At 36.0% G+C, this 27,983-nt stretch overlaps 1 protein-coding gene across 1 annotated transcript in view; it reads right to left on the reverse strand.

Moving 5' to 3' along the window:
• Positions 1 to 2,461: 2,461 nt before the first annotated feature.
• LOC114664802 (noncompact myelin-associated protein-like) overlaps positions 2,462 to 27,983 on the reverse strand; it is a 52,982-nt gene continuing 27,460 nt past the window's right edge. Inside the window, exons 2-4 of the mRNA XM_028819078.2 lie at positions 13,182 to 13,273; positions 5,358 to 5,442; positions 2,462 to 5,089 (exon numbers count right to left, since the gene is read on the reverse strand). Of these exons, the coding sequence (XP_028674911.1) occupies positions 4,834 to 5,089; positions 5,358 to 5,442; positions 13,182 to 13,263 (423 nt within the window). The 5' untranslated portion in view covers positions 13,264 to 13,273 and the 3' untranslated portion in view covers positions 2,462 to 4,833. The remainder of the gene's footprint in view (positions 5,090 to 5,357; positions 5,443 to 13,181; positions 13,274 to 27,983) is intronic.

Below are 27,983 nucleotides of genomic sequence, written 5' to 3' on the forward strand. Positions count from 1 at the left end.
GCACTATTATTGTGTAAAAGTTTCTTATTGTCATTTATTTGACATTTAAGTATAAAGAGCTGCTATGTACACATCGCCCAGTTTTCCAACCCTTGTATACGCAGACATACTGGTGAAAATCAGAGAAAAACGGCTTCGTTACAATTATGACGTGCAATGACAGTCTCAAAGTCACGTGTAGCTCCTATAACGCCGAAGACTGCAAGGTCTCGCGATATTTGTGTTTTAGATGGCGTTCAAAACTTGTGACGTTTAAAGTATACATACGTCAAGGCCTTGTTTTACAAAACAATATTTTAAAAAATGATAAATACGTTTACTTATCTAGCTAAATGAACAACTCTTATTATGTAGATTACAACTGCCTTTATAATGTAACGTAAATACACTTTTTTTGCTTATTTCGTTATTCTTTAAAACTTCTTTTGGAGAACTTCGGTCTGGTGTACGCACTTTTCGTTGTGAAATAGAGCTTTTGCAAGTAAATGGAGAACCATCAAGATGAGATTGCCTTATAGTCTTCTTCCAGATATTGTTGATTTTCTGCATCACTTTGACTTTGTAAGTATAATGGCAAACATTTTAAACAAGTGAACCGTTTACAGTATGTAGTTCGGCAGTCTTTCTGGTGTCGTACGGTTTCTGATTTATCATTCCCGAGGATAGTAGTACGGTTCCGTAGATATTTGAAGTAGGTGCACAGTAAGGCATTATGCAGGCGTATTGCTGTTGGTACTGTATAAAAGAGACCCAGTAGCTTTTCTTGACACACTTCCGCATAAAAATCAGTTGACTGAAAGTCTTCTATGTTAGTGTGTCAGAGAGATGATGTGCAACATTGTTTATAACGACACTCAGTTTTGTTTTAATTTAACGATATCCAGGGGCCTCTGCCCAAATGAAAAGAGTGCATTCTCCTAAGAAAAGACCCAGCTGTGCCCATTCTTATATCATTCCTCTGTGTTAGGAAAACCGTTCTTGAAAGCGTATCAAAAATCCTCGGGGCTTGCAGGAACAAAATGTGCCATCATTTTAATTACAACCGTAAGCTGATTTTTATAAACCGTTATTAAAGTATATGACACCATTTACGTTAATGCATTCCGTCTTAGCTTTGTGATGCTCTTAGCTTTAGATAGATATACTTTAATGCTGATTTGTTGAAAATGAATTGAGTGTCCTGGAACCAGAAGCATCATGTTTCTCCTGTAACAACAAAACCTCTGATCTGATCAACCACCAGATGATACTAATTAAACATGTGCTAATGTAAAAAATTTTAACATCAAGTCTCATACATATTTTTTCCAACAATTTATTTGCAGGAGAGGACTTATTTAAGCCCCATACTGAGGAGAATTTTGTTCAACTGTATTTTTTCAAGTTACTTTTAAAACTAATTTAAGCCAATTTTACATTTTGAATACCATGCGGATGCCTTTATATAATCCAAAGTGGCCCAGGAAGTATATTTGACACAAATTTCACTCTTGACGTGAGATTTGGGGCTTATTTTAATGAATCGTAAGTTAAGCATGGGTTTTTATTTCTTGAATTGTGCAACTTGTCAAAATGAATTTCAGTAGTTTTCCTCACCATAATCTTGTAGGCATGTAATACTGTATGTGAAGGAAGCGTTGGTTGATACAGTAGTTTTACAATTGGTGTGACACCAGAAGCATTAAATAGAAATTAAAATGGGGATTTGAATACCAAAAAATAAAAATGTCAATTTCAATACTACTTTTTGCTTACTTTTAGAAGCAAATAACACAAATCAAAAGCAGTCCTTTCCTGATAATATATTATAGGAATTGGCCACACATACAGGTCAGCAATCTTTTTTTCCTCTAAACAGAACAATACATATAAACCTCTTACAGTCCAAGATCCATTCTTCCAACAGATATGCAAAAAATGTTTTTCTACAGGTTAAAAAACATAAATAGTCCATGGTGTTCAAACCTAAGGGAATATCCATTCATTCATTATTTTTCAAACATGATTATTCATGGTTATTCCAAAAAATCTTTTGGATGGGAGAGGAAGCCAGTAACTAATAGAACATATATTATAGCGGTTTAGCATTTCTCCTTTGAATATGTACAAGATTTACAACTTTTAGCATCCTTGAGCATGAATTGTCTACTTTTGAAATGATGTGTGTACCTGTCGATCTGTCAGGATTTAAGTCTAGATATGATCACTTGAAAACAAATCTCTTCGTCAAAATGAAACTTGGCACAGTCATTTCCGTTATGAAGTGTCAAAGTCTTTCTTTCAGCAAAATAGTTAGTTGATTTTTCTTTAAAGAGGGAATGAGTTTGCTTTTTATATTAACAATGGCTTACAATATTTTACAGGTAAAGTCACACTGTGGATATGTATTAGAAATACTGTACAGTGCATTCATTTTCTTTTCAAATGTTAGAAGAAAATAGTCATTAACTGAAAATTGGTATTTGTACAACACAGACAATTGAAAAATGGTTTAATTTTGTAGACAACGTTACAAAACATTGTTAAACAGAGACAAAAGTAAGGGCTTATTCAGAAAATTGCCCCATTCACCAGTAGGATCAAAGTAAAATAAATATGCTTTTTGGTAAGTGCATGAAACACACTCAAATTACTTTATCATATTTTTAAGCAGATTTTAAACTTAAACTAATGGCTGTGGTACATTATATGCTGGCTTTACCCAAGACAATTTTTTTTTGTATTAATTTCTATAATAAACCATAACAAATTTGCACATCCTGACATTTGGACCAATATCCAACACCAACTCAATATGTATTGAAAGCAATATTTAAGTTTTAACCTTGGGAATGGCAAGTTTGTAAAACACTTTCAAAGCAATGGAAAATGGCAGAGTTGGACCCATCACATCACAATTGTTCTGTTACTAGTTCATGTTTATACCTGAAACCCTTTCCCAATTAGTCATATTTGGTATGCTTGTGTAATCAAAACAGCCTAACCATGCGATTCTTTGTTTTTACCAGATCTCAGATTAACGTGTTTCTAGTTCTTCGTCCAGTCTTGTAATTGAGAGAATTCATGCCCATTAAGCTAACCTTTTTTCATAATTCTTAACAGATCGATACAAAGTATTACTTGTTAATCTGTGTATTATTGTTAAGAATTTTTATATCATGGCTTATAATGTCTCTCTTTCTTCTGAGAATGGCAACATTTTTAATCCTCATTTCATATTTTTGAACCAGATTGCCTGGCTGAGACTATGACATTTGGGCTGTCTGGTTTAAAGTCATAAAGGAGCTTAGTTCTAACTGAAGTGCCTTGTGTGATTACTAAACAAGTTCTATTATTATCCCCACCTAGGTCTGTTCTGCAGAAGCTGTATGCTTTTTAAAAGACACAGGTGGAAGCAGAAAGTAAAGAGCTTTTAAGATGGGTAGTAGGAGTCATCTGTGAAATATCTAATGTTGTTGAAATGCCCTTCGGTGTTTTAAAATCCAATGCGATACTGAAATTATGCTGACTAATTGAGCTAGGCAGAGTGAGGTGTCTCCCCTTAAATACAATTTTTCTGTTTAAAAGTGGTTAAAACCATACACACCTCAGTTATATGAGTGAAAAGCTTTAAGGATATACAGACCATGGAAGCAGTTGATCTGTATATATTTAAGCAATTGGTTTATTGATGGGTACAAATTATTCATTGTATATGACTGGCGCAGAGTTGAGTTTGCAATTTTGGTCTAAAGTAATTTTAGGAATTCATATTTGTTTTAACATCAGTCATTTGTGTATGTTTACATCATAACAAATATAAACATTTTTTTAATTTGTGTATATTATTTTTTGCATTAGATTATACAGCTGTAGGTCACGTATAAAAAAAATCCTATTTAATAGTGCTTAAATCCTGGTTTCATTTTTAAACTGTGGCTACACTCCCATGAAATAAAGCACATCCTAAAGGCCATGTCACATTACATGACTTTTCTAGTATTTGTCATTTGCGGACTTCATTTACATAATCTTTTTAGTTTAGTGTAGTCTGACATACCCAGTGATAGGTTTGATTATGCCTTAAGTTATAGAGGTGCTCACTCAGAGGTACAAGGCATATACACAGAGCAATGAGGAATACTGGTGTTTTGGACCTGACACACAGATGAGAGACTCATCTGTCTGATGTTATGTATTTTATGTACTATGACGGAATGAGAAAAAGCTCTTTTTTTTTTTTTTTTTTTTTTTTTTATATAAAAAGGGCCAAGATTGCAGATGAACTCAACATACCTGTAAAACCTTCAGACAGGCATTGGCCCTGTCAGGCAAATCACTGTTTGCTGTCAGAAAAAGGGGCAAGCTTGCGAAAGTTTGGAAATGGGAAACTGTTCTGGAAAGTCATCACACAGTCATTTAATTTGAGATATGCTATGATTTCTAGTCATATAATCTGTCATTCTCTGGTAACAAGATCAGCAACTTAAAGTTTGACATTGTGTGGTATGATATCTCAAAATAGCTGTATATATTTTCCTTTTTTGTTTCTCTGTCCATTGTGCAAAGGATCTGGTACAGATATTCAGTAATGCACAGTTCTTTTACAAAACTGTATTATTTCTACATTATTCCTACAGAATAAGACATGTTTATTGTTCTTTTTATTTAAATCACTAGTAGTGATTGCAGAGTCTAATCCATTGTCCTTAGATTTATCATAAAAAGGCAGTGCTGATGGTCTTCCTTTCATTGCTTCCACTCTTGTGTAAGCAGCAGGACCTGACATACTGCAATGAGTATGCCTGATGATGGCACACTTTGAAGTCCTGAACAAGTGGCCATAGCTGACTGTTACCGATTTTCTGTTACATTCCCATTTGGCAGCTCTGTGACATTTCCATTTGGTAGTGGTATAGAAAATAAGCTCTCAGGAGTGTGATATGTGCTGTTTTCAGTCACACCACTTAAAGGAAATCCATTTTGCCCAATGATGCCCATAGCAATGTTGTTCTGGCCTACACTTCCAGTGGCTGAACTGCTTTTAGCAATGCTGGTTGACATCTTCTTGGTGTTCCTTGGTGCAAGCTCATTCTTCATTCGTGTTTGCCTGAAAAGATAATCATGCGAAGCATACATTTTATTGCAAGTTTCAGGAATTTGTTATGATTGTTGCTTCTCAACCAGAAACATGTCATATATTCATAATTACAGTATATATTGTATTAAAACAATGCTTTTCTCTTTATCTTTAGTTGAAAACGCTAAGTTATTGCAAAAATTAAACAATAAAACATTTTTAACTATTAAATTATATACACTTGGTAAATTTACTCTGCTTCTATTACTGTATACCCAAAGATGTCATCACAACTTACTTGTTGTATGTTTTCAGTATTAACACCACTATGGCGAAGACAATGATGATAAAAATAACAATAGCTGCTATAATGGCCCCTGCGCCTGCAGATGAAAAAAATAAAGTTCATTTGGTGATCTGGAAATGGAAACAGTAGTTCAAAATACTAATCAAGCATACTGTATTTAAATATGTAGCCCCTTTCACATTAGTATTAAGTCTCAGGTTTCATCTCAATTTTAATTTCAGACTATATTTTATTTTACAAAAGTAGGTTTGCTTGGTTACTGAAATAATAACTTGTTCTGCAGACCTGAGAAATAAAAAATGTCAAAGAACATTTATGGAGTTTACTTTCTAAATAATTAGATCTTGGATTTTAAAATTAACTCCGAGTAGTTGTTTTCAAGTATTTTCATTAAGGATACATTAAAAGGATAATTTGTTAACTGTATTGAAACATATGGTGACTGCATAGTTTTGATGTAAAAACTGAACCATTACCACTTGACATTTCCATATGACTTGATTGAAACACAGAATAATAATAGACTGTTAAGGGAAATTCTAAAAAAAAAAAAAAAAACTATCACAGGAATGCATAAAATATGCATCCTAAATACACATAGAACAAATTATGGAAATTTATTGATTGTATTTTACTGAAAAACCTAGCCAAAAGGAGTATTCTACTAAATAACTGTAAATGTAATAAAATTGTAAAACCAATTCTTTTTAAACAGTAGGTTCCATAAACAGATCATGTGTATATAATATTATTTTTAAGCACTGTTTGGAAAGGAAATACGTAAATTATAAAAGTTAAATTTTAGACAAGTTTGACCTGGGGGTAAAATCTGAATAATTTATATCAAATAAATTGGGTGTAAAATATTTCATATAAAGATAAATATATTCTGTAAATTACAATTTGTGTAGAAACATTTTAAAAGAACAAGATACATTATTTTCAAACAAAGATAATTAAGGTTGTGGCCATTTGTGGTTGATGGTGGTTTCCTGACAGTGAGTATTTAGGATATGTATACCTGTCAAAAGATAAGTCAGTAATGACAGCATTGTTGAAGTTTCTCACACCCGCACACAACCAGCAGGGCTGGTTTCTGTTAAGATCAAGTTTGACACTTAATAGTATGCATTCAGTGACTGGATATTTTCAGACAATAAATTCTGTTCTTTTTTTTGTGGTAGATATGTACAGGACTAGTAGTTAAAATGCAGAGTCTGATAACAAGCCTACGCATAAGTGTTGTCAAGTGCTCTCAGACAGGTTGATCTATTCCAGACACTGTGGTATAATTTTCAGAATTATTACTACATTGTTGTCCAGCAATATGAAATAGCAGTGCAAGCTTATACTCTCCTTTCATAGAGTACTTTTATTATTCCTATGGTATTACATAACAAGTTTTAATTATATTTGCCTAACTGATAAGTATTTATTGTATTGTAAAGATGGCTATATTGTACACAGTTAAGTGGGCTATATTTATTATTATGCAGTTATATATCTTTGTCATAACTATTCAGAAAATATTTATCTGTATGTGTTTAAACACATATTTCAAAGCCTTTATTTCAAGTTATTCTTTGTGTATATTTTGACCGTAACATACTCTTATTAAAATTTCTAGCTATCTTCCAGTTGTTATGCAAATTATATTGTTTTTTGTATAAAAACCGGTCTGTTGTACATCAGTCATAACATCCTATTTTTCAATTTATAATTCACAGAAATATAAGTTGGTGATATTTCCATGGTGTGTTTGGTAATGTGTTTGTGTTATAATAAAATTCTACTTCCGCATTACTTAGTAATTTCTGTTGAGAATAAAGTTTTGTAGTGTTGTCATATTACTCACATTTTGTTTTTGTTATAAGTTACTGTATAATGGTTTATATTGGTTTTGTTTGTAATCATTTTATTCAGCGTCTTTCCCAAAAGAAACATTTTGTTTCTAACATAACATTCTCAATCCCACTTAATCCATTTCATCCCTGTTAATAAGCTTTGTTTTGTCTTTTGCAGATCCACCTTCTTCATCCCTCTTTTAACTGTCACTCAAATGTGAAGACATTTTAAATCTTTTAGTTCTGGTTCCCTGATTATAATGAAGGAGAAACTGAACATTAACTACGTGAATAAATGTTTGTGCAGAGAAGACTAAAAGTTTTAGCAGAGAGGGCAATTATGAGATGACCTTTTACCATATAAACAGGCAGAAAGCAAGCGCCCACAGCTAGAGGTAGAAGGGTGGTAGCCATATTAAGAAATAATATGCCTGAGATCTGACCACCTTTAAAGGCTGAAATAATCACTTCTTTAATAATTCATTACATTTATATAGCGCTTTTCTCAGTACTCAAAGCGCTATCCACACAGGGAGGAACCGGGAAGCGAACCCACAATCTTCCACAGTCTCCTTACTGCAAAGCAGCAGCACTACCACTGCGCCACCTACCTCTAGCTAATATGGTAAAAAGAGAAACATAACTGGACACACAAGTGACCCCAAATCTTTTGAATACCAAGCGTCAAGTAAATGTTCCATTCCTTTGCCTTCATTTTTTGCCAGTGTAAAATTAATTGCACATGTTTACTTGTGTGAGTTTTTATGATGTACTGTCTGCCAAAACTAATTTTGAACTGCATATGGTCAAATAACATTAGATTATTTATTTATAAGAGCACATTTAAAACAACAGAAGTTGCACCAAAGTACTGTACAAAAAAGCATTAAAATAAACAATGTAAAAACACATGTCAAATCTAAGATGCCAAAAAAGAATGGAGCAAATAAGAGCAACATATCCATGTGTTTTGGAAACCTATTGGCTTCTTGAGTTCATTTTGAAGTTTCATGGTGAACAGTTTTTCTCATGAATAAAGCTAAAAAAGCTGAATTTTATAAATAGATGGAAAATTAACAATACAAACTTATCAAAAGCAAGCGGTTTTGAAAATTAGAGAAATGGTAAGAGGCATACAGTGAACAATTAGACTAATTTTAACCAATATTCATATGAAATACTACTCTAATTTATACAGTTGCAAATGCTTTCTTTAAAATAGTTTTATTAAGGCAGTGTGGCTACAGATACATTGCATAACATGGTATCAAATATATTTTTCCTAGTCTGGTGATGAATTTCTAGTCTGTCACATTCTTTCTATGCTAGCTTGAGTGATAAATATGTCACACACTTATTAACAAATGAATAGTATAGAAAGTGCAATAATTTCCATACTTTTTGTGATTACTGGCCTGCAAAATTAATTTGTTTTGATTTGATTAAAAATATTCATCCTTTTTGTACTTTGTCACATTTTATTGTCCAACTACATGGACCCATGATGTATTTAACTGAAAATTTTCAGATGTATCATCTTCCAAGTCCCAGTATTCTTGTTAATTGCAGCAGGGGTTTCTCTGAATTTTTCTGTACTGTGTCCCATAAATGTTTCCTTCTGTCTGTGTGAGTTTTACAGTTTTTGCAATAGAGAAGCTTCTTTGATGCATAATAACACCACCACGATGCTTCACTGTAGAGATGGTATTCTTGGTCTGATATACAGTTAGGTCCATAAATAGAGACAACTTTTTTCTAATTTTGGTTCTGTACATTACCACAATGAATTTTAAATGAAACAACTCAGATGCAGTTGAAGTGCAGACTTTCAGCTTTAATTCAGTGGGGTGAACAAAACGATTGCATAAAAATGTGAGGCAACTAATGCATTTTTTAATACAATCCCTTCAGTTTCAGGGGCTCAAAAGTAATTGGACAGTTGACTCAAAGGCTATTTCATGGGCAGGTGTGGGCAAGTCCGTCGTTCTGTCATTATCAATTAAGCAGATAAAAGGCCTGGAGTTGATTTGAGGTGTGGTGCTTACATGTGGGGGCGGCACGGTGGCGCAGTGGTAGCGCTGCTGCCTCGCAGTTAGGAGACCCGGGTTCGCTTCCCGGGTCCTCCGTGTGTGGAGTTTGCATGTTCTCCCCGTGTCTGCGTGGGTTTCCTCCGGGCGCTCCGGTTTCCTCCCACAGTCCAAAGACATGCAGGTTAGGTGGATTGGCAATTCTGAATTGGCCCTAGTTTGTGTGTGTCCTGCGGTGGGTTGGCACCCTGCCCAGGATTGGTTCCTGCCTTGTGCCCTGTGTTGGCTGGGATTGGCTCCAGCAGACCCCCCGTGACCCTGTGCTCGGATTCAGCGGGTTGGAAAATGGATGGATGCTTACATGTAGAAGATTTTGCTATGAACAGACAACATATGGTCAAAGGAGCTCTCCATGCAGGTGAAAGAAGCCATGCTTAAGCTGCGAAAACAGAAAAAAAACATCCGAGAAATTGCTACAATATTACGAGTGGCAAAATCTACAGTTTGGTACATCCTGAGAAAGAAAGCAAACACTGGTGAACTGAGCAACGCAAAAAGACCTGGACGTCCACGGAAGACAACAGTGGTGGATGATCGCAAAATCATTTCCATGGTGAAGAGAAACCCCTTCACAACAGCCAACTAAGTGAACAACACTCTCCAGGGGATAGGCGTATCGATATCCAAGTCTACCAATATGAGAAGACTGCATGAAAGTAAATACAGAGGGTGCACTGCAAGGTGCAAGCCACTCATAAGCCTCAAGAATAGAAAGGCTAGATTGGACTTTGCTAAAGAACATCTAAAAAAGCCAGCACAGTTCTGGAAAAACATTCTTTGGACAGATGAAACCAAGATCAACCTCTACCAGAATGATGGCAAGAAAAAAGTATGGATAATGAGCTGTTCCACGCCTTCTCCAAAGCATACCACATCATCTGTAAAACATGGTGGAGGCAGTGTGATGGCTTGGGCGTGCATGCCTGTCAGTGGAACACTAGTGTTTATTGATGATGTGACACAGGACAGAAGCAGCTGAATGACTTCTGAGGTGTTAAGAGACATACTGTCTGCTCAGATCCAGCTAAATGCAGTCAAATTGATTGGGCGGCGTTTCATGATACAGATGGACAATGACCCAAAACATACAGTCAAAGCAACCCAGGAGTTTATTAAAGCAAAGAAGTGGAAAATTCTTGAATGGCCAAGTCAGTCACCTGATCTTAACCCTATTGAGCATGCATTTCACTTGTTGAAGACTAAACTTCAGACAGAAAGGCCCACAAACAAACAGCAACTGAAAGCCGCTGCAGTAAAGGCCTGGCAGAGCATTAAAAAGGAGGTAACCCAGCATCTGGTGATGTCCATGAGTTCAAGACTTCAGGCTGTCACTACCAGCAAAGGGTTTTCAACCAAGTATTAGAAATGAACATTTGATTTCCAGTTATTTAATTTGTTCAATTACTTTTGAGCACCTGAAATGAAGGGATTGTGTTAAAAAATGCTTTAGTTGCCTCACATTTTTATGCAATCGTTTTGTTCACCCCACTGAATTAAAACTGAAAGTCTGCAGTTCAACTGCATCTGAGTTGTTTCATTTAAAATTGATTGTGGTAATGTACAGAACTAAAATTAGAAAAAGTTGTCTCTGTCCAAATATTTATGGACCTAACTGTAGATCTACAATGGTAAGATTGTGCAAAATAGAGTGCTTAGCAAGTTCAATTCTGGTCTCATGCCTTAAATATAAACCTATGGCACAATCCAAGCAGGTCTAACCTCATCTTGCTGCCACTTACAAGCCTGTTATTGAGAGTAGCAGATCTTTCTTATTCAAACCATAGGGGGTGTGGTGGGGTGGGGGTTGGGTGATTGGTGGGGGGTGTCTCTTTTTAATCACAATTGTTTGGTTTTTTTTTGAGCATCTGTAAAATTTTAACTTTATTTGTCCCCAAGAAGAAATTATCTGTCTATCTTTCAGATCATTGAGACTCCCTACTATAGCTAAAACATGATATAAGGCTTTTTTTCTTAAAGAAAAAAAGTACTCTTCACTTTTCCATCCAAAACAGATTTATGAAGTGAATTGCTGTGTTATACACAGTTTCTTCAATCTCTGCCCCCTGACTTAAGGTCTTCTTGCCTAGACACTCATTTTTGGATGACAGCCAGTTCTGGGTAGATCCACAGTTGTTAGTTATTGTCTCACACTTTTATTGATCAATTTCAGTGTGCTTTGGGATATATTCATTATCTTAGATTTTTTTATATCCTGAGGTGTGAATATTTTTAATTCATTTAGAAAAATGTATTGAATATTTTTTTTTGTTCACTGTTACATTACAGAGTACTTTGTGTTGATGAGTAGCAAAAAGTCATCATGATTCCATGATGTAACACAAAATGTGAAAGGTCCAAAGAATGAATACTTTTATAGCCACTGCATGTGGCAGGAGTTGCACATTTAGTTTTGCAAACATGCTTTACATGTCTCTATTTTGGTACATATTGCAAAGAACATTAAAATCATAATTTAAGTTTGTTATTTTTTAAATACACTATATAAACTGTGTGCCATTAATCTTTTGCAGTGTAACATGCAGTATTTATAGTACTAAATGCACTTATTAATTAGTTACACAATTGCAGTAGCTAACTGCAGTCTTTTATAAAAGAAGAGATTTTGGAAATTTTGAAAGAGAGCTGATTGTTAACATTGTACAGGTATTTGACAGTTGACAGGTATTTACTGATAGCTGTATTCTTTTGCACCAAATGGACTGCGGATTGTGCATGAATGTGCCCAGTAAACACAATAATTATCTCTATAGAATAGCTACTGGAGTAATTTGCTTAAAATGAAAAGACTTCTAATATTCGGTCTAATAAATTTGCTGAGATTCATTTTCATTTTTTATTAATCATTTATACTGACATTCAACTTCACATAGATAGGGACAGCCATCTCTTGGAAAGATGAGGTTCAGGAACACTTAAAATTGCACATCTGTCAATAATTCAAACTCAAACCTTCACAATATTTTGTGTGTGTGTACTATAAATAAATGGTATATGTTGTGGGGTTGGACAATGTAGGTTCCTTTGCATTAAACAAAAATGTATTTATGCAGATGAATGAAAAGCCAAACCCATTGTTAGTTTTTGACACTTTTGGATCAATCTTGGTGCCTCCTTTTTCTGCATTTATTTACTAATGACCACGCCTGAGGGTATGACACTTAAGTAATAGCATCCTTTCAGCATTTAGTTTTGTTTGCCCTGGTGTCTACTCTGCTGGTCTTTGTCATTGTTACGATACAATTAAGTGAGCAATCTCTACAGAAACATTTAAATAAATAGAATGAAAAATAAGAGTTAAAGAGTTAGAGGTCTGATAAACATACAAATATTTATAAATTTCCTATAAATATAAATCTCACACTGCTATACTTGTCTGAATACAAAAAAAAATGAGAAGAAAAATACCAGCAGCTAATTAAATAAAAAATCAGTTACAAAGTAGAATAGCTCATTGATTGTGGAAGTACTTGGAGCAAAAACCTGCTATTAAATTGGGCCACAGGACTGAACTTGACCATCTCAACTGCAGGCAGAGCTGAAATAAGCCATCCAGTAAAATATGAGTTATTGATTAATCCTACAGCTTTTTTATTTTCTTTTTCAGTTAAGTTTTTGGCTTGAACAAAAACTGGCTGTTTCACTTGCCCCCCCAAAATCATTGTTTGGAATGTTGTTGGAGAATAATGTCGTTTTACCTAATGCTTGCTTTCCTTTGAGTAGGCTGTCCCGTTCAAGAAAATGTGCAATAGTAAATTGTTTGCCAATAAAAATGCAGTAGTTTTGTAGAGTGATTTTTTTTTGTCCAGATTTAGAAAAAAGAAATCTTGAATGTGTCATTCAATGAAAGAGAAATTTCATCTTACTCTGATAAAGTAACTGCTCCGTGGATTTAGTTGTTGAATTCGAAGAAGTTGACACTGAGGTTGGTGAAGTACTGGTTTGCATCTCTAGGCCTCTGTGGGGAAAACAACAGGACAGTGTATTACATTTTCACATAAATTGAAATATGTGTCTACCCATTTTTTAACTGTTCTCATACATGGTTCATTGGGTAGCCATCTTACTACTGGTATAATGCACCTTGAACAGATGCTAATGCTGAACACCAATAGCGTGTATATTGCTCACAAAAGGGAACATTGTGTGCTGTACAGACAGGGACGTGTGCTTCAGAGGATATGTTTCCTTGCAGCAAGGACTTCCTCATACCAGACTCCTACTAAGCACTTCACAGGAATTTGGCGGCACATTCTGGTGCATGTAAAGAATTTATTCTGCAAACATCAAAGTTAACTATAGTTGGTAGAGATTTCAAATGAATCCACTATTGTGAAATTAATGAAGTCAAATAATAGTGAAAGGTGTATATTTTATTATAAAGTATGTTTCATAACCGTAAAAGAAAGTAAATGTTATATCTTATTTAAATCATTGTTGAAACTTTCTATTATATAGAATGGACATTGTTACTTTAAAAAATATTTGTTAATAATTTACCCTTATTATAATCATCATTGGGCGGCACGGTGGCGCAGTGGGTAGCGCTGCTGCCTCGCAGTTGGGAGATCTGGGGACCTGGGTTCGCTTCCCGGGTCCTCCCTGCGTGGAGTTTGCATGTTCTCCCCGTGTCTGCGTGGGTTTCCTCCGGGCGCTCTGGTTTCCTCCCACAGTCCAAAGACATGCAGGTTAGGTGGATTGGCGATTCTAAATTGGCCCTAGTGTGTGCTTGGTGTGTGGGTGTGTTTGTGTGTGTCCTGCGGTGGGTTGGCACCCTGCCCAGGATTGGTTCCCTGCCTTGTGCCCTGTGTTGGCTGGGATTGGCTCCAGCAGACCCCCGTGACCCTGTGTTCGGATTCAGCGGGTTGGAAAATGGATGGATGGATAATCATCATTGTTACTTTGAATGGCAAAGTTATTAACAAAATGTTACCTTAAGAAAAATATAACGATTAAACTCGATGCTACTAAAATATGACCCTGAAATTCTATATAGAATTATACTAATTAAAATAATAAACATTTATAAATTGTTTAAACTATCAAGTGTTTATAAAAAAAAGTTCATCTGTGAACTTTGAATCTATTTATCATAAAACTGATAATGTAATACACTATATTATACTTTTTAATAGCTATGAACAGTGTTTAACATGGAAGATGTAAAAAAGAAAAAACCTCTAGGAAGCAACATCTTGGAGAGAATAGACCTCTGGGGTCTCGTAGACTTGGAAGTTTTTAGTACATAACCTTACCTATTAGACTCTATAATAATAGAGTTAGCATGAAAGAGACACTCAAGACTGAGAATGCCATCATTTGAAGTTGATGCTGTTGGACTAAGAATAACACAGTTCCATGAGGTAGAACAGTGCTACCAGGATAATATACAGTAGGTGGAATGTGTGTAGCTCCTTCTGGTGTTCGTTGTGAGAGCCAGTGTTTAGATAGATAGATACTTTATTAATCCCAAGGGGAAATTCACATACTCCAGCAGCAGCATACTGATAAAGACAATATTAAATTAAAGAGTGATAACAATGCAGGTATACAGACAGACAATATCTTTGTATAATGTTAACGTTTAACCCCCCGGGTGGAATTGAAGAGTCGCATAGTGTGGGGGAGGAACGATCTCCTCAGTTTGTCAGTGGAGCAGGACAGTGACAGCAGTCTGTTGCTGAAGCTGCTCCCCTGTCTGGAGATGATACTGTTTAGTGGATACAGCGGATTCTCCATGATTGACAGGAGCCTGCTCAGCGCCCATCACTCCACCACAGATGTGAAACTGTCCAGCTCTGTGCCTACAATAGAGCCTGCCTTCCTCACCAGTTTGTCCAGGCGTGAGGCGTGTCTCTTTTTTATGCTGCCTCCCCAGCACACCACCACGTAGAAGAGGGCACTCGCCACAACCGTCTGGTAGAACATCTGCAGCATCTTATTGCAGATGTTGAAGGATGCCAGAGCCTCTTTGTATAGGTTTGTGGTGATCCACTAAATAGCTAGTCTTGAATTTGACCCAAGTTCATTTAGGCAAACTTTTGACAACTGCTCAGAGCTCATCTTTCCAAAGTGGAAGCAAGGTTGCAGCATATTCTCCCAGAAACTTTACTATTAGTGTTGGGAAGGAAAGTGAAGGTGATAGAGCAGAGTAGAGGCAGCAGTAGCAAGTGGGAGGTGTCTGATGTGTGCATTTATTGTATACAAGTTCCCCATTGTGATATATAGACCAAAACATTTTTTTACATCCCATTGGTGTGTAAAAGAAATATAATTTTGTAAAGATTCATGACTGTGAGGGGTACATAGGAACAAGTTACTGGCAAAACCATGGTTTTGCATGAGTAATTAGTGTTTGTCTTTTCTGTAAAAAAAAAAAAAAAAAGATAATGAAAAGAACAAAACTTTACCAAGTGCACCTGAAAGCTGTTTTGTGAGTGCTGTGAAGTCCCCAGGCCTGTTTTTGTGCACCATCAAGCCAAAGTGAATTCCTTTCATGTCAGCAGCCACTGAGGTTCATGCAAATCAAAGATGAGATTAGACATTCTTTTCTTCTGATTATATGTGGCAGTAAATGCTTTCTTCTTTAAGAGGCCAATTAAAAAAAAAAAAAAAGTATTGTGTTTGAAATAAAGAAGTAAATAGCATGTATTTCAGGTTGCTGTTTTATAATTTGGTATTTAAGTGTCACTTGAATATTTAGTGAAATATATGTTGGTGTAGCATATGCTGGAATAGCAGCCACACATTAACAGACATCAGAGTGATGTCTGGGTAAAAAATTAATTTAGTTGAAATGTAAAATAATATGCAGCAAAACACAAAAAAAACTCAATGCAGTGTATACATACTTAAACACACAGGTCGATCCATAGACAGAGTGAGAGAAATATTGAAATAACAATAAAAATGAGAGGTGGCACGGTGGCGCAGTTAGGAGACCTGGGTTTACTTCCTGCGTGGATTTTGCATGTTCTCCCCGTGTCTGCGTGGGTTTCCTCCGGTTTCCTCCCACAGTCCAAAGACATGCAGGTTAGGTGGATGGGCGATTCTAAATTGTCCCTAGTGTGTGCTTGGTGTGTGTGTGCATGCCCTGTGGTGGGCTGGCGCCCTGCCCGGGGTTTGTTTCCTGCCTTGCACCCTGTGTTGGCTGGGATTGGCTCCAGCAGACCCCCCATGACCCTGTAGTTAGGATATAGCAGGTTGGATAACGGATGGACTATGGAGTGGTTAAATCCCTGGTGTTGGATAGTACTTGCAGCATGCCAAAGGCTCCCTTTCTGTTTTCTGTTGACATTTGATACATTATGGAATGCATAGAAAACTGAATGTGGCTTTTGTGTTGCCATGACCTAAGCTTTGAATTATTGCCTTTTTGAGAGTGGTTTCATCAGACTTTATTCATCCTGGACCTTGTTGAATAAACATAATATTATTTGTGCATTTACCATGTTGCAGTGCCTTGCTGTACAAGCTGTACTATTTAATGTCAGAAGGTATAAAACAAATTGACAGCTTTTTGTTAAAATACACAAGCTATAACTATAGTTTTCTTGTTAAAGTAGATGTTGTGTTTTTTTTTTTCCTTAAGTATACATGTATGCCTCTTGTAGGTTTATGGGATTATAGGGTTCCGTGTACAGATTACAGTGAAATTCTTATTTGCATTTACTAATCAACATGCAGCATGTCAACATTCTCCAGCTTGGTGTAACACTTCTTGATTTGATTTGGTAAAGCATTAAATAAAATTTAACGTGTTTTCCTTTAGAAAAGAACTTTCTGGGGGTATAGTTTTTCCCAGGGTGAGACAGAAAAGAGACAATGAAGCTTATGTATGTTAAAACAAAAACAAAGAAAAAAGTGCAATATGCAGACAGTACATCAGAACTGCAGTAGGGGCAGAAAACTAAGTTGGTTTGCAGGACATCAGAAATTGTCTGAATTAGAAGGGACATTAAAATGACTTTTCAGGAAGGAGAAAATTGAAGTCTGGTAATTTGTTTGAAAGGAAGTAGTTTTGTGTTTTTCCCCCCTGTTATTTTGTCTACTTGTATATATGTTTATGTATTTAATGTGTATAGTTGCGGTTTTAAATAATTGATTGGAATTCAGATTTAGTGACTGATTTCATTAAGACTAAATTAACTACTTTGCAAAGTCTAGTATATTATACCTGGACAGCTATCAAAAGGTGAAATTTATAGTTGACTTATAATGATTTAGATTTGCAATTGTTGTATGAAAAACCTAAAAAGGTTGCATAAAATTGTGAGACGGGGGAATTTTGTGCTTTAGTGAACTTAAGAACCATACTGTCAGAAGGTGTGTGCTTCTGTATAGTGGAATGTTTCAGACAAAGTTAATTAAATAAATGCATTGCAAAATGTGACAATAAATGGTACATTTAATTATATTTACATATAATTTTATTATTATTTATTTGTGACCATGCAATATGGAAGGAGTAGAACAACTGATTCTCAACTGGATTGATTAGAACCATTTTAGGAGTAGGAGCAGTTAGAATTCCCCTTTGGTCCTTATATACGAGGGGCAGTTAAAAGGTTCCTGGGAGAGTGGCCGATCAGACTGGGGGACTTGTATGCTACCAGCACTGCAGCACTTGTGTATCTGAAGCTGATTTCCCCAATTTGCACATAAACTTGACGTTAGCACATTGTTCAAACTGCAAGATTGTGGTGAATGACTTTCCACTCGTCTAACTCGCATGGTAAGTAAAACAGTACTACATGCTGAAACAAATCCAGACTTGTTGTAACTGGTCTACAGATGTCTACAGACATGCTGTGCTCCCCTCCAAAATAATGTGTATGTAATCTGCCTCACGTGTATGTGTGTGTGTGTGTGTGTGTGTATATAATATATGTACTCTGAGAGAGAGCTAATCCATCCATATCATGCCATGTCTCACCATCATTTCAACATGCAGTGGCCATTATGGGGAAGAGACCACACCGGGCCAGAGACCAGTTACCATGCTAAGACAGATAACCACCTGGTAGTCTAAACATATTGAATGTTTAAAACTCCTAGCAAGATGAATGGCTTATTATCCAGTTTGTATTGTTACTGACACTTTATCTGCTTATATTTTCGGCACAGTTAGATACCTATACTCAATGCATGTGTAATACTATAAACTTTCTCTCCTGAGTGTAAACATTCAGGTCTATTTAACAAAGAGTCTGAAAGGTAGAATAGGATAACCCTAGGACCCTACCCCAATTAAACACTTGGTGTAGTTGGCAGCCTTTTCCACTGTGGAGCGGTGAAGTGTGGTGTGATAGAGCCATGTACTAAAAGTGGGGGCTAAGTCAGAGAGGGAGAACTCAGTCGATGTCGCCAGGAAGCAGTCCATTTGTAATGTGTTCAGAAACAGTCCCTGTACACGTGATAATAGGAGTCTCCTATTTAGCTAAGGGAGATAAGAGGCTGCTTCTGAGGGGCATTTTTCATTCAGACATTTCGGGTTCACTGCTGGCCAATGGCTGTTAAACACAGTGCAAATATGCAAACTGAAATTGCTCATGGTGTGTGTGTGAGGTCACAAAAAAACAACATACACAAACATAATTATATGCACACATACTATGATGGGGCAGAGTATAATAAAGAGGACATTTTCAGTATGGAATAAGAACAGCTATGTAATGCATGGTTCTTCTGAAATGCGAGACCTCCAATATGAGATTCATTCATTTTTTGAACCTGTTTATTATAGATTTGTAGATGGGAGGGTGCATATTAGATCACACCTGTTCGGGTAGCCTGATGTTTATGCTAAAACTAGCCCTTGGTAGGATTCCAGTCCATCACATACACACACCCATACTCACACTTACTGGATGGAATAATATAGAACCATGAATCAGCCAATCCTCTGCATCTTTATAAGGAAACTGGGTTCCCCAAAATTAGTCAGTGCTCACATAGTTAGGATTCTCAGACTCAACTCAAGCTGTACTTGGGCTGGAACTTAATTCCAGGAGTTCGGACCACTGTGCCATCCTGTAATTTCATAGAGTTACTTAATTTGTGCTTACTTGCTATTTAAGGCCCATTTGTCTTTTGCATTGTATGCTTTCTCTGATTTGGAGCTTGTACTCCCACAAATGTCAGGTACATTAGGACTTTTCAGAAAGCTGGACAAGTTGTTGATTGCATGTGTGGGTCATACTTAACGTGTAGAATGTTTGGGGAGTGACTTTTAAACTCAGATCTTATTATGCAAAAGTATGTTTATGTAATCTTACAGTCCTAAACCTATTGAATTCTGGATCATGGAGGGCCATAGCACTTCCTGGCACAAATGGGCAAAAGCAGGAAACAGCTCAGGATAAGGGACCAGTCTTTTGCATGGTTCGCTTATGCATACATCCGCAGGGCCAGTTTAGGATTGCTGACATACTCATCTTTGGGATATGGTTGGAAGACTGGAGGACTTGGAGATAAACCTAAGTGAACTAAGGGAGAGCATGCACACTACATGCAGGTGAAAGCCAGGTATGAGATCCTTTACCAGGATGCTACTGAAAATCTTTTCTAGTTTGTTCATTTCATTTTCAGCACCATTTAAAAATCCTGCTGAACAAATCCTGAATCCAGGAGTTAAAGGGTAGTTTATTGTTAGAGTAAATATGGTATATACATGTATCTGTCCTTTTGTGAGAGTTGTAAATAACCACAGTACACTGACAACAGTGATGTACACTCCCATAAAATTTACACCAAATATGAAGCAACCTTGGTCAGTACTGTTTGGGGTTGGGTTTGTGTCTCCCATCTCGTACAGCAGCAAAGTGATCAAATGTTTTTTCATCATATTTTACTGTATGCAGTAGATTTGAACATCTTTCTATCTTACTGTGTAGCCAGTAGAAAATAGATATTTGCATACTTTTACATAATTGTGTGTATCATCCTTTACATTTCACCTGTAAACATTCCTCCTACTTATACTTTTAGCCCAACGGTCATTGCATTCCTAAGATCCAGATTTTATAAGCAGGCTTCCCACCTACACATGCCACCAGCTTATACTTCCCTGCACTGATAAAAATGAGCAGGGGTGTTTATTTCATGTATCTAACAAGGATACTTGCATTATGAATATAAGTTAATTTAACTTAAAATTATCATGTTTGCTGATATGACGCTGGTTTTCCTATTGATGTTGACAAAAATCTCTTTAAGAATTCACAGCAATTGTTTGACATTGAATCAAAGCCATTAAATTATTTTCTTTTAAACAGTGCCATAATCCACATGATAGTATGTAACTGCAATTTTAGGATGAAAATTAGGGATACAGGTTAGCATGGTTGACATGTGCTATCAAAGGTTAGGATTAGGGGTTACTTAACTTTGGGGGGGTTAGGGTTGTTTGATGTGGTTAGCGTGTCCAATAGTTTGATTTGTGTCTCCAAACGTGGTGACGTCACGTCACTTCCACCCTGAAATGGCTGGTCTACAACTGCTCATGCAGACCTATGGTGATGTCGGGTGCTACAGCTCTGCAGGTGGATTTCAATCTGCCTCAGAAACTGTTGTTGTTACTCATACATTTTATGTTACTCTCCCTATAAAATTAACAAACAAATTCTTTATAAAGAACTGACATTTTTTTCACAACATGCTGCCACTTATTCAGAGATATCCCTCGCCTTTGTGCAGTTGAAAAGAAAGTTAAAGATTGATTGAGTTTTTTCAAATGCTGTAAATTTTGTATGGTTTGAGAAGCTGATTTATGATAAGTTTGTCATTGTATCAAAAAAAAAAGTATCACCCACTTATTTTTCCTTGTTTTCAATACAACATGGTAATTAATATTAAGGTTACACAAAAAAGTGCAATCAATTAAAATTAATTGTTAAAATTTTTTTTAAAATAAAATAAGAAAAAGCTTTGTGTTTTTTATTGCTTGTGTTGATATAATATAAATGGCAATGTAAATATTAATAATACCCATTATACCTGGTTAGTTTGGACTTGCTGAAGACAACTATGTGTAAATAAATATGTAGTAAATACTGAATATTTTTAAAACCTAATATAAAAATAATTAAATCCAAAGATTTCTTTTATAAGTGTGTTTATTTTTGGAGTTTTGTTTTGAGTAAATGGAGACGAAGAAATTGTGGTAGGTGACAATACAATATGGCATCAAGAACAAGCAGGTTGAAACCATCTTTCTTTTCTATTTTCCCTTCTCAGCACTAACTAAAGGCCAATATTTGTACCTTTTGTAAACTGCTGAAAGTGGAGAAATGCAGGCATATTAAACCTAAAAAAATGTTTAAATGTAGAAACCAACTTTTAGAATGCTCATTTTAGTGGACAATTTTTCTGCTAAACACCAATGTTAAGTCCTTATTCACACATAGGTAATCTAGAGCATGGTAGTAAAATCAAATATTTCTTGGCTGACACCTTTATCCAGGGTAATTTATGCATCCATCCATTTTCCAACCCGCTGAATCTGAACACAGTTTCACGGGGGTCTGCTGGAGCCAATCCCAGCCAATACCGGGCACAAGGCAAGTTGCCAACCCATCGCAGAGGGTAATTTTTATATGAAATCTTCATTTGAATCTTGATCTTTGTTTGTCCATGAATTCACTGCCTTGTGTGGTGTTCCTGCTGTGTTCAGTAGAGGGCAGTAGTGATGGAGGAGGAGAGGAAGTGAGGGGGAGGATCGTTGGATGAGGTTGGAGTGTGGTGATTAAAGAGGATTGAACTAAAGGAGACTACGTGCTGTTTGTACTGGCTGAATACACAATACCTTGGTTGTTACTTTTGTTTACAAACACTGTCGATAGCACTCTTTGTGTTTAGATATGGCGTTGACACCTGCTTCGTTGTCGAGACTGTGGTTTTTTGTGTTTCTATCAACTGTCGTTGGCAGCACTTCGTCCAAATCAAATGTTCACCCACTTTTTGGAGTCGGCAGTCAGAGTATATAAGTTCGGCACACTTCTGTGATTTTCCATCAGTCGGCGTTTGGAGTTCAAGAAAGAAGCATTGGTTCTTCCTTACTCTTAGGATTGCCACAAAGCAACCTGCGAGATTGGAGAAAGGTTGAGAAGAGATCGTGACAGGAAACGACAGCGTCATGAAAACGAGATGGACTGTGAGTGGAGAGAAGCAGAAATGCTCCTCCACCACCACATAATTACTATTCGGACAGTGATTCCGAGTAGGCCGTTCCTATCGAATCAATGTCCAAGGGTTTTGTTTTCTAATTTTGTTTCCCTTATAAAAAATCATAATGCTGTGCGACGAAGTGCCCAGTTCACGACTGGCAGCCGCGTTTAAACAGGGAGCCCTTCACAGACAACTTTAACACTCGCAACGTAGTTGGGCGCACATGGCTAGTTTATATATATATATGTATGTATCTCTTATATGTAAACGTCTACACGTGGAAGTGTGTATGTCTGTCTGGCCCAGAAGTGAGAGGTGGAGTCGGGGTAAGGGCTATATAAGGGTATATATTACTGTATATGTGTATATGTAATACTAGCTGTGTAAGCCTGTGCTGTAAAAAGCCCGGAGTCCTAGAAAGTATTAAAATTGTCAGAAAAAAAATTGAAATGTAGAGATCTCAGGTAGTTGAAAGGAACTACTCTGGGCATCTCTCTCCTAGGAAGTTTCGTTTTGACGACTTCCTCACATTGCTTGTGCATTAGCGGCTAAGCGACTTTGTCTTTCTTCTGAAGTTTCATTTTACCGATGTGCTTGCCTCGCTTGTGTATTAGTGGTGCGAGGAAAAGTAAAAGGGATACTGTTTTGCCGATGTGCTCGCTTCTGTATTAGCTGCTAAGCGAGTTTCTGTTTCTGCGGAGGTGGAGCCCTTACCCTGACTCCACTTCACTTCCAGGACAGACAGAGACACACACGCTTGCACGCCTAGACATTTATATATAAGATATATATATATATATATATATATATATATATATATATATATATATAACACATTGTTATTTCCGTTTTGTATGACAGCACGAGATTAAAAATGTTTCTTAGCCATCAAAACAAACTACATAGGGAAGATGCAATATACAGCAGATATACAGTATATGTTTTATGTGGATTATTCCTCTAAAGGCCGGAATTTTGTAGTCCGTTGCACCCTTACAGGGCAATCCTCTATTTCCTACCATTATTAAAAGAGCACAATTTTCAACATATGGAATGTACTTGGAATTGGAAACTGTAGAGATTTGTGTAATTAACAATATATTTGCATATATGATCCCTAACAGTAACCTTTCATTGAACTATTTTTTTCACTGTGTGCAAGGTAGAGACTGAAATCTGACCCGCCAACCTAACCTGCTCTTTCTACTGTGTCCTCTATGGAGATAACTTTTTAGCTGTGTTAAATCGATTGTTTCTTTCTCTAAGCTATACTAGTTTTTTCTAAAAAGAACATCATTAAATAATGTGAGACAGCACTGCCTATAACATCTTTAAAAGAGATTTTACCTTGATAAAATACATTTGTCACCAATCTGTGACCTTTCTAATGATGCTTTAATAGTTCAATCTGGTGCTCCTGATTTTAATTTTATTTGCTTGAGGTAGTGATAAATGTAGGGGTGTACTTACTTATTCAACATGCAAAATTTGCATTTGCTGCATGTTTATGTAAATGTGCAATGGACTATAAAATATACTGTGGCTTGATGTGTTTTTTATATCACCTTTACCCATAGATATTGTTTAAATGAAGATCAAATCTTGATATGTCCACATATGTTAAATAGGAGATAACATTTCACGGGTTGTGTTTACCTTTTCACATGACAGTGTGTCTATTTATCACAGGGGAAGTGTTTATTTTACATTCTGCAGCTGTTATTATTATTCATATGCTGCTTTGATGTTTCTAAGAAACTAAAGAACCCAAAATCATAATACAGCCTTGCTAAACTGTGCCTGAGCAAAAATAGTTCAGCCAATCGATCACACTATACATTATGAAGCTACTGTCTCTGATTTAGCAAATTTCAAGGCATTTTATAAGTTAAAAGAAAAGCAGACAGGGTAAACTAATTGTTCTTTGTCATATAGTAAGTCATTGGTGGCACTGAATCAGATTCCTTTTTACTCCATTCAATATGTAATCATTTCAGTGCTTGCTTATTTGAATTTTAAAGGAAAAAAAATAAATGTAAGGTATGTCAGATATATTCTGCAGCATTTATCCATGGTAATAATCTTTAGTGATGCCAACGTATCACACAGCACTGTAGGTTTGAAGGCTGCTGTTATGAAATCCTAACACATGTCAGGCTGTAATTGGTCTATTTGACAGATATTCATTGTACAAAGAACCTTAGGACACATCAGATTCCGCTCTAAGCTTAAAAAAAATCCTGTGTCATAAATAATTATTATTAAATACAATAGTTTAGAGGGTACAATTGATCTCCATTACATCTTTGCTGGGCAGTACCATGACAAAGCATTTAGTGCAGCTTCATCTTAGCTTGGGAGACTCTTGAGCCCAGGAGGGGTTCTGTTGTTTCTCTGTGTTCATTTTGTCATTGAAGGTTTTATCCCACATTTCAAGGATGGGAATGTCAGTCTAATTGGCAACTAAATTTCCTTTGTATGTTAGGGTGTGTTTCTGTGAAGTTCCTCAGTGATTGACTGATGATTTCCTCCCTGTAATCCAAAAAAAGAAAAAGTGACCCCAGGAAGTAAATGGGTGCATTTTTACTTGCAACTATTCCAGTTGCTGATGTTTATGTTATTCATTTAATGGTTCAAAATCATAAGGGTTTGAACAATGCGAATTAGACCTCTCATTTTGACTCATATAAGAACCACTAAACAAATATACTTAAATTATAAAAATGTAATTTTGTTTTGTACTTAGCAATGCATTGGTGTAATTCAGCTGGTTCATTATATGCAATGTGTATATCAAAGACAAGTAATCCCTGGCATGAAAATAAAGTGAAGTCACCACACAGATATCCAAAACTGGCTACCATTCCAATGGCTGGATGACTTTGAATATACAGTAATCCACTGTTGTTTATCTGCTTTTTTTTTTATTAGGACCCTGCACTAATTATATACAACTTTCAGAAAACAATATTTAGTTTACTCTGATGGCCTTTTATGGTAGCAGTAAAGGAGACGCAGCAATTTGCAAAATGGAATGTGGTGTGTCCAGGGCTAAATCTGAAAATGCAGTTCTTCCGTACACTCTGTGTGGTATACAAGCTATTGTATTATGCACCATTGAATGTTTTTGTTTTTATTATTTTTGTCAGTATAAACTATATCTCATAGAATTTTGCAGTTTAAAATGTCAGAAATAAATACTGCTAGTATAACATTTGCCTGCAGTAAGTATTGTTTAAAATTTTTTTATTTTTAATCTATTTAGATACTACTAGAATTGTCAGGGAAGAAACAGTGTCAAACGTGTTAAACTTGGATTGGTCCTTATGGTTTTGTAGCTATTAAAAACTTAGTGCAGCTTTCTCAGTCCTTTGTTGACATGTAAAGTATGTCGGAAGTATGGCAGATTTGTTTTCATTAGCATAAAAATTCTCTGTTAGCAGATTTTAAATTACTTTTAATTGTTTGTTTATTTTGGTAGGTTGGACTGAGTTCTTTGGAAAACAGTGCAGGGTGTGGGATTAAAAAGAACAGCTGCTTTCACCACTTGTATGCCTTGATATATCTTTTATTATGTTCTGAAAACTGCTGAAAGTGTGCTTTTGATTAACTTTTAATTGTGGGAGATGTTCATCATCACTGCGCAATTTCTTGTTTTACAGGTTTCTATTTTGAAAGCCAGGTGGATTCTGATTTAGGAGAGGCAGGTCAAAGGTGACATAGCTAAGGTAAAGGCAAGTTTGGTGATTCAATGAGCATTTATGTCCCACTTTTGTGCTGCATTGCTGATTATTAGTACTATTAAGTTTTTTTTTTATGTTTGCACAGGTTACTCATGAATTTTAAAGCTTGGAAGATCTTCATTTGATGTCATACTTAACGTGACTGAATAGTGCTAAGTTAAGACCATAAAGGGCATTATAACAATAAAATGAAAGCACTGCATCTAATTGCATTACCTTATGGCAATATATGTATAAAAGGGGGTGGCACTCTGGTAGCAGTGCTGCCTTTCAGAAAGTAGACGGAGATTCAGGTCCAGGGGCCTCCCTGCATGGAGTTTGTCCGGTGACATTGGTGATGCTAAATTGGCACATTCTGTGCAATGAGCTGACACCCTCTCCAGGGGTCGTCCCTGCTTTGCCCCAATACTTTTTGGGATAAATTCTAGCTTTCTTGTGTATTGCTATAGATGAGCAGGTTGGGAAAATGGATGGATGGGTGCATGCATAGGATGGGTTACCAGAGTTTTCCACTGATGTAGTATTGACCCATACTTGTTATGTTAAGATGCTTCCACAAAGGCCTTTTTATAAACTGTACAAGGCCAGGGCAAAACCAATTGACTTGGTAAGTGGTCAGGTTTGACTATATTCCCTTTTTATGATGGATTAGTAAGATTGTAGCATGAATAATTTAAAATCTGAGTCTTGATAGGTCTAAACATATGTGACAGAACAAACGTTTATTCATAAAGATGTTCAGTGTTGAAATTAAAGTTGATTGAATATGATCTTATTCAACAGTGAATGTAGAACATAGGGGTGACAGTCTGAAGTTAGCCTACATGCCAGCATCCCCTTTAACATATTATATTAATGAAATGAGCTAGCATCTGTCTTGATTTTGTTGTGCTACATTTCAAAGGGACCATTATCACAAAATTATTAATAATAGCAGTATTACTTACAATAAATACACCAAAATAACAATGTGAATCACATTACTGTTAAAAAAAAAAATAAGAAAAATTTGACAAACAAGAGGAAACCATTCAGTCCATGAAGCCCGTTTCTTTAGCTAATAGCTAAGCTATTCCAGTATCTCATCCAGATTCTTCTTAAAAGTTGTCAAAGTTTCTACTTCAACTACATGTCTTGGTAGACAGACTTGTCTCTGGTTTACTGCATAATTTTTGGGGCTGTTAAGTGATTAAAATTGTTAATTGCAGTCGATCACAAAATGTCACTTGATTAATCTCGATTAATGACATGTTTGACCAAGGTAGTTCAGCATTTTGTTTAATTCTCTTATGAAGCACAACTAAAAGTGAGATTTCATATCTCCATCCCCCGGCATCTAATATTACATTTAGGGGATTTAACAAGAAATTACAGACTGTTTTTGGTGTGGTTGTGTATGTTTTTAAATTTTTCTTGTGCACATCAAATGCTTTTTAAAGAATTATTTTTAATGTAAAACAGTAGCTTGGTTTGATAAAGAATAAAAATGAGAAAGATTGAGAAAGAATAAACTTCCCATATTTTTAATTTACAGAAATTATTTAATTGAATTTCAAACAAGATCAAAAGTTGTAGGAAAAATAACAGGTTACATATGACTTAAGGTGAAAAAAGAGGACTTCAGCCTGTTCCTGTATTTATTTTTAAAGGAAGGATGGAGGTTACCAAACACTGGTAAATCTGTACAAAACAAAAGCTTTTTGCTGATGATTAATATTAATAACTAGCCATGTGCGCCCAACTACGTTGCGCATGTTA

The sequence above is a fragment of the Erpetoichthys calabaricus genome, chromosome 14 (genome assembly GCF_900747795.2).
Source record: "Erpetoichthys calabaricus chromosome 14, fErpCal1.3, whole genome shotgun sequence".
Lineage (NCBI taxonomy): Eukaryota > Metazoa > Chordata > Cladistia > Polypteriformes > Polypteridae > Erpetoichthys > Erpetoichthys calabaricus.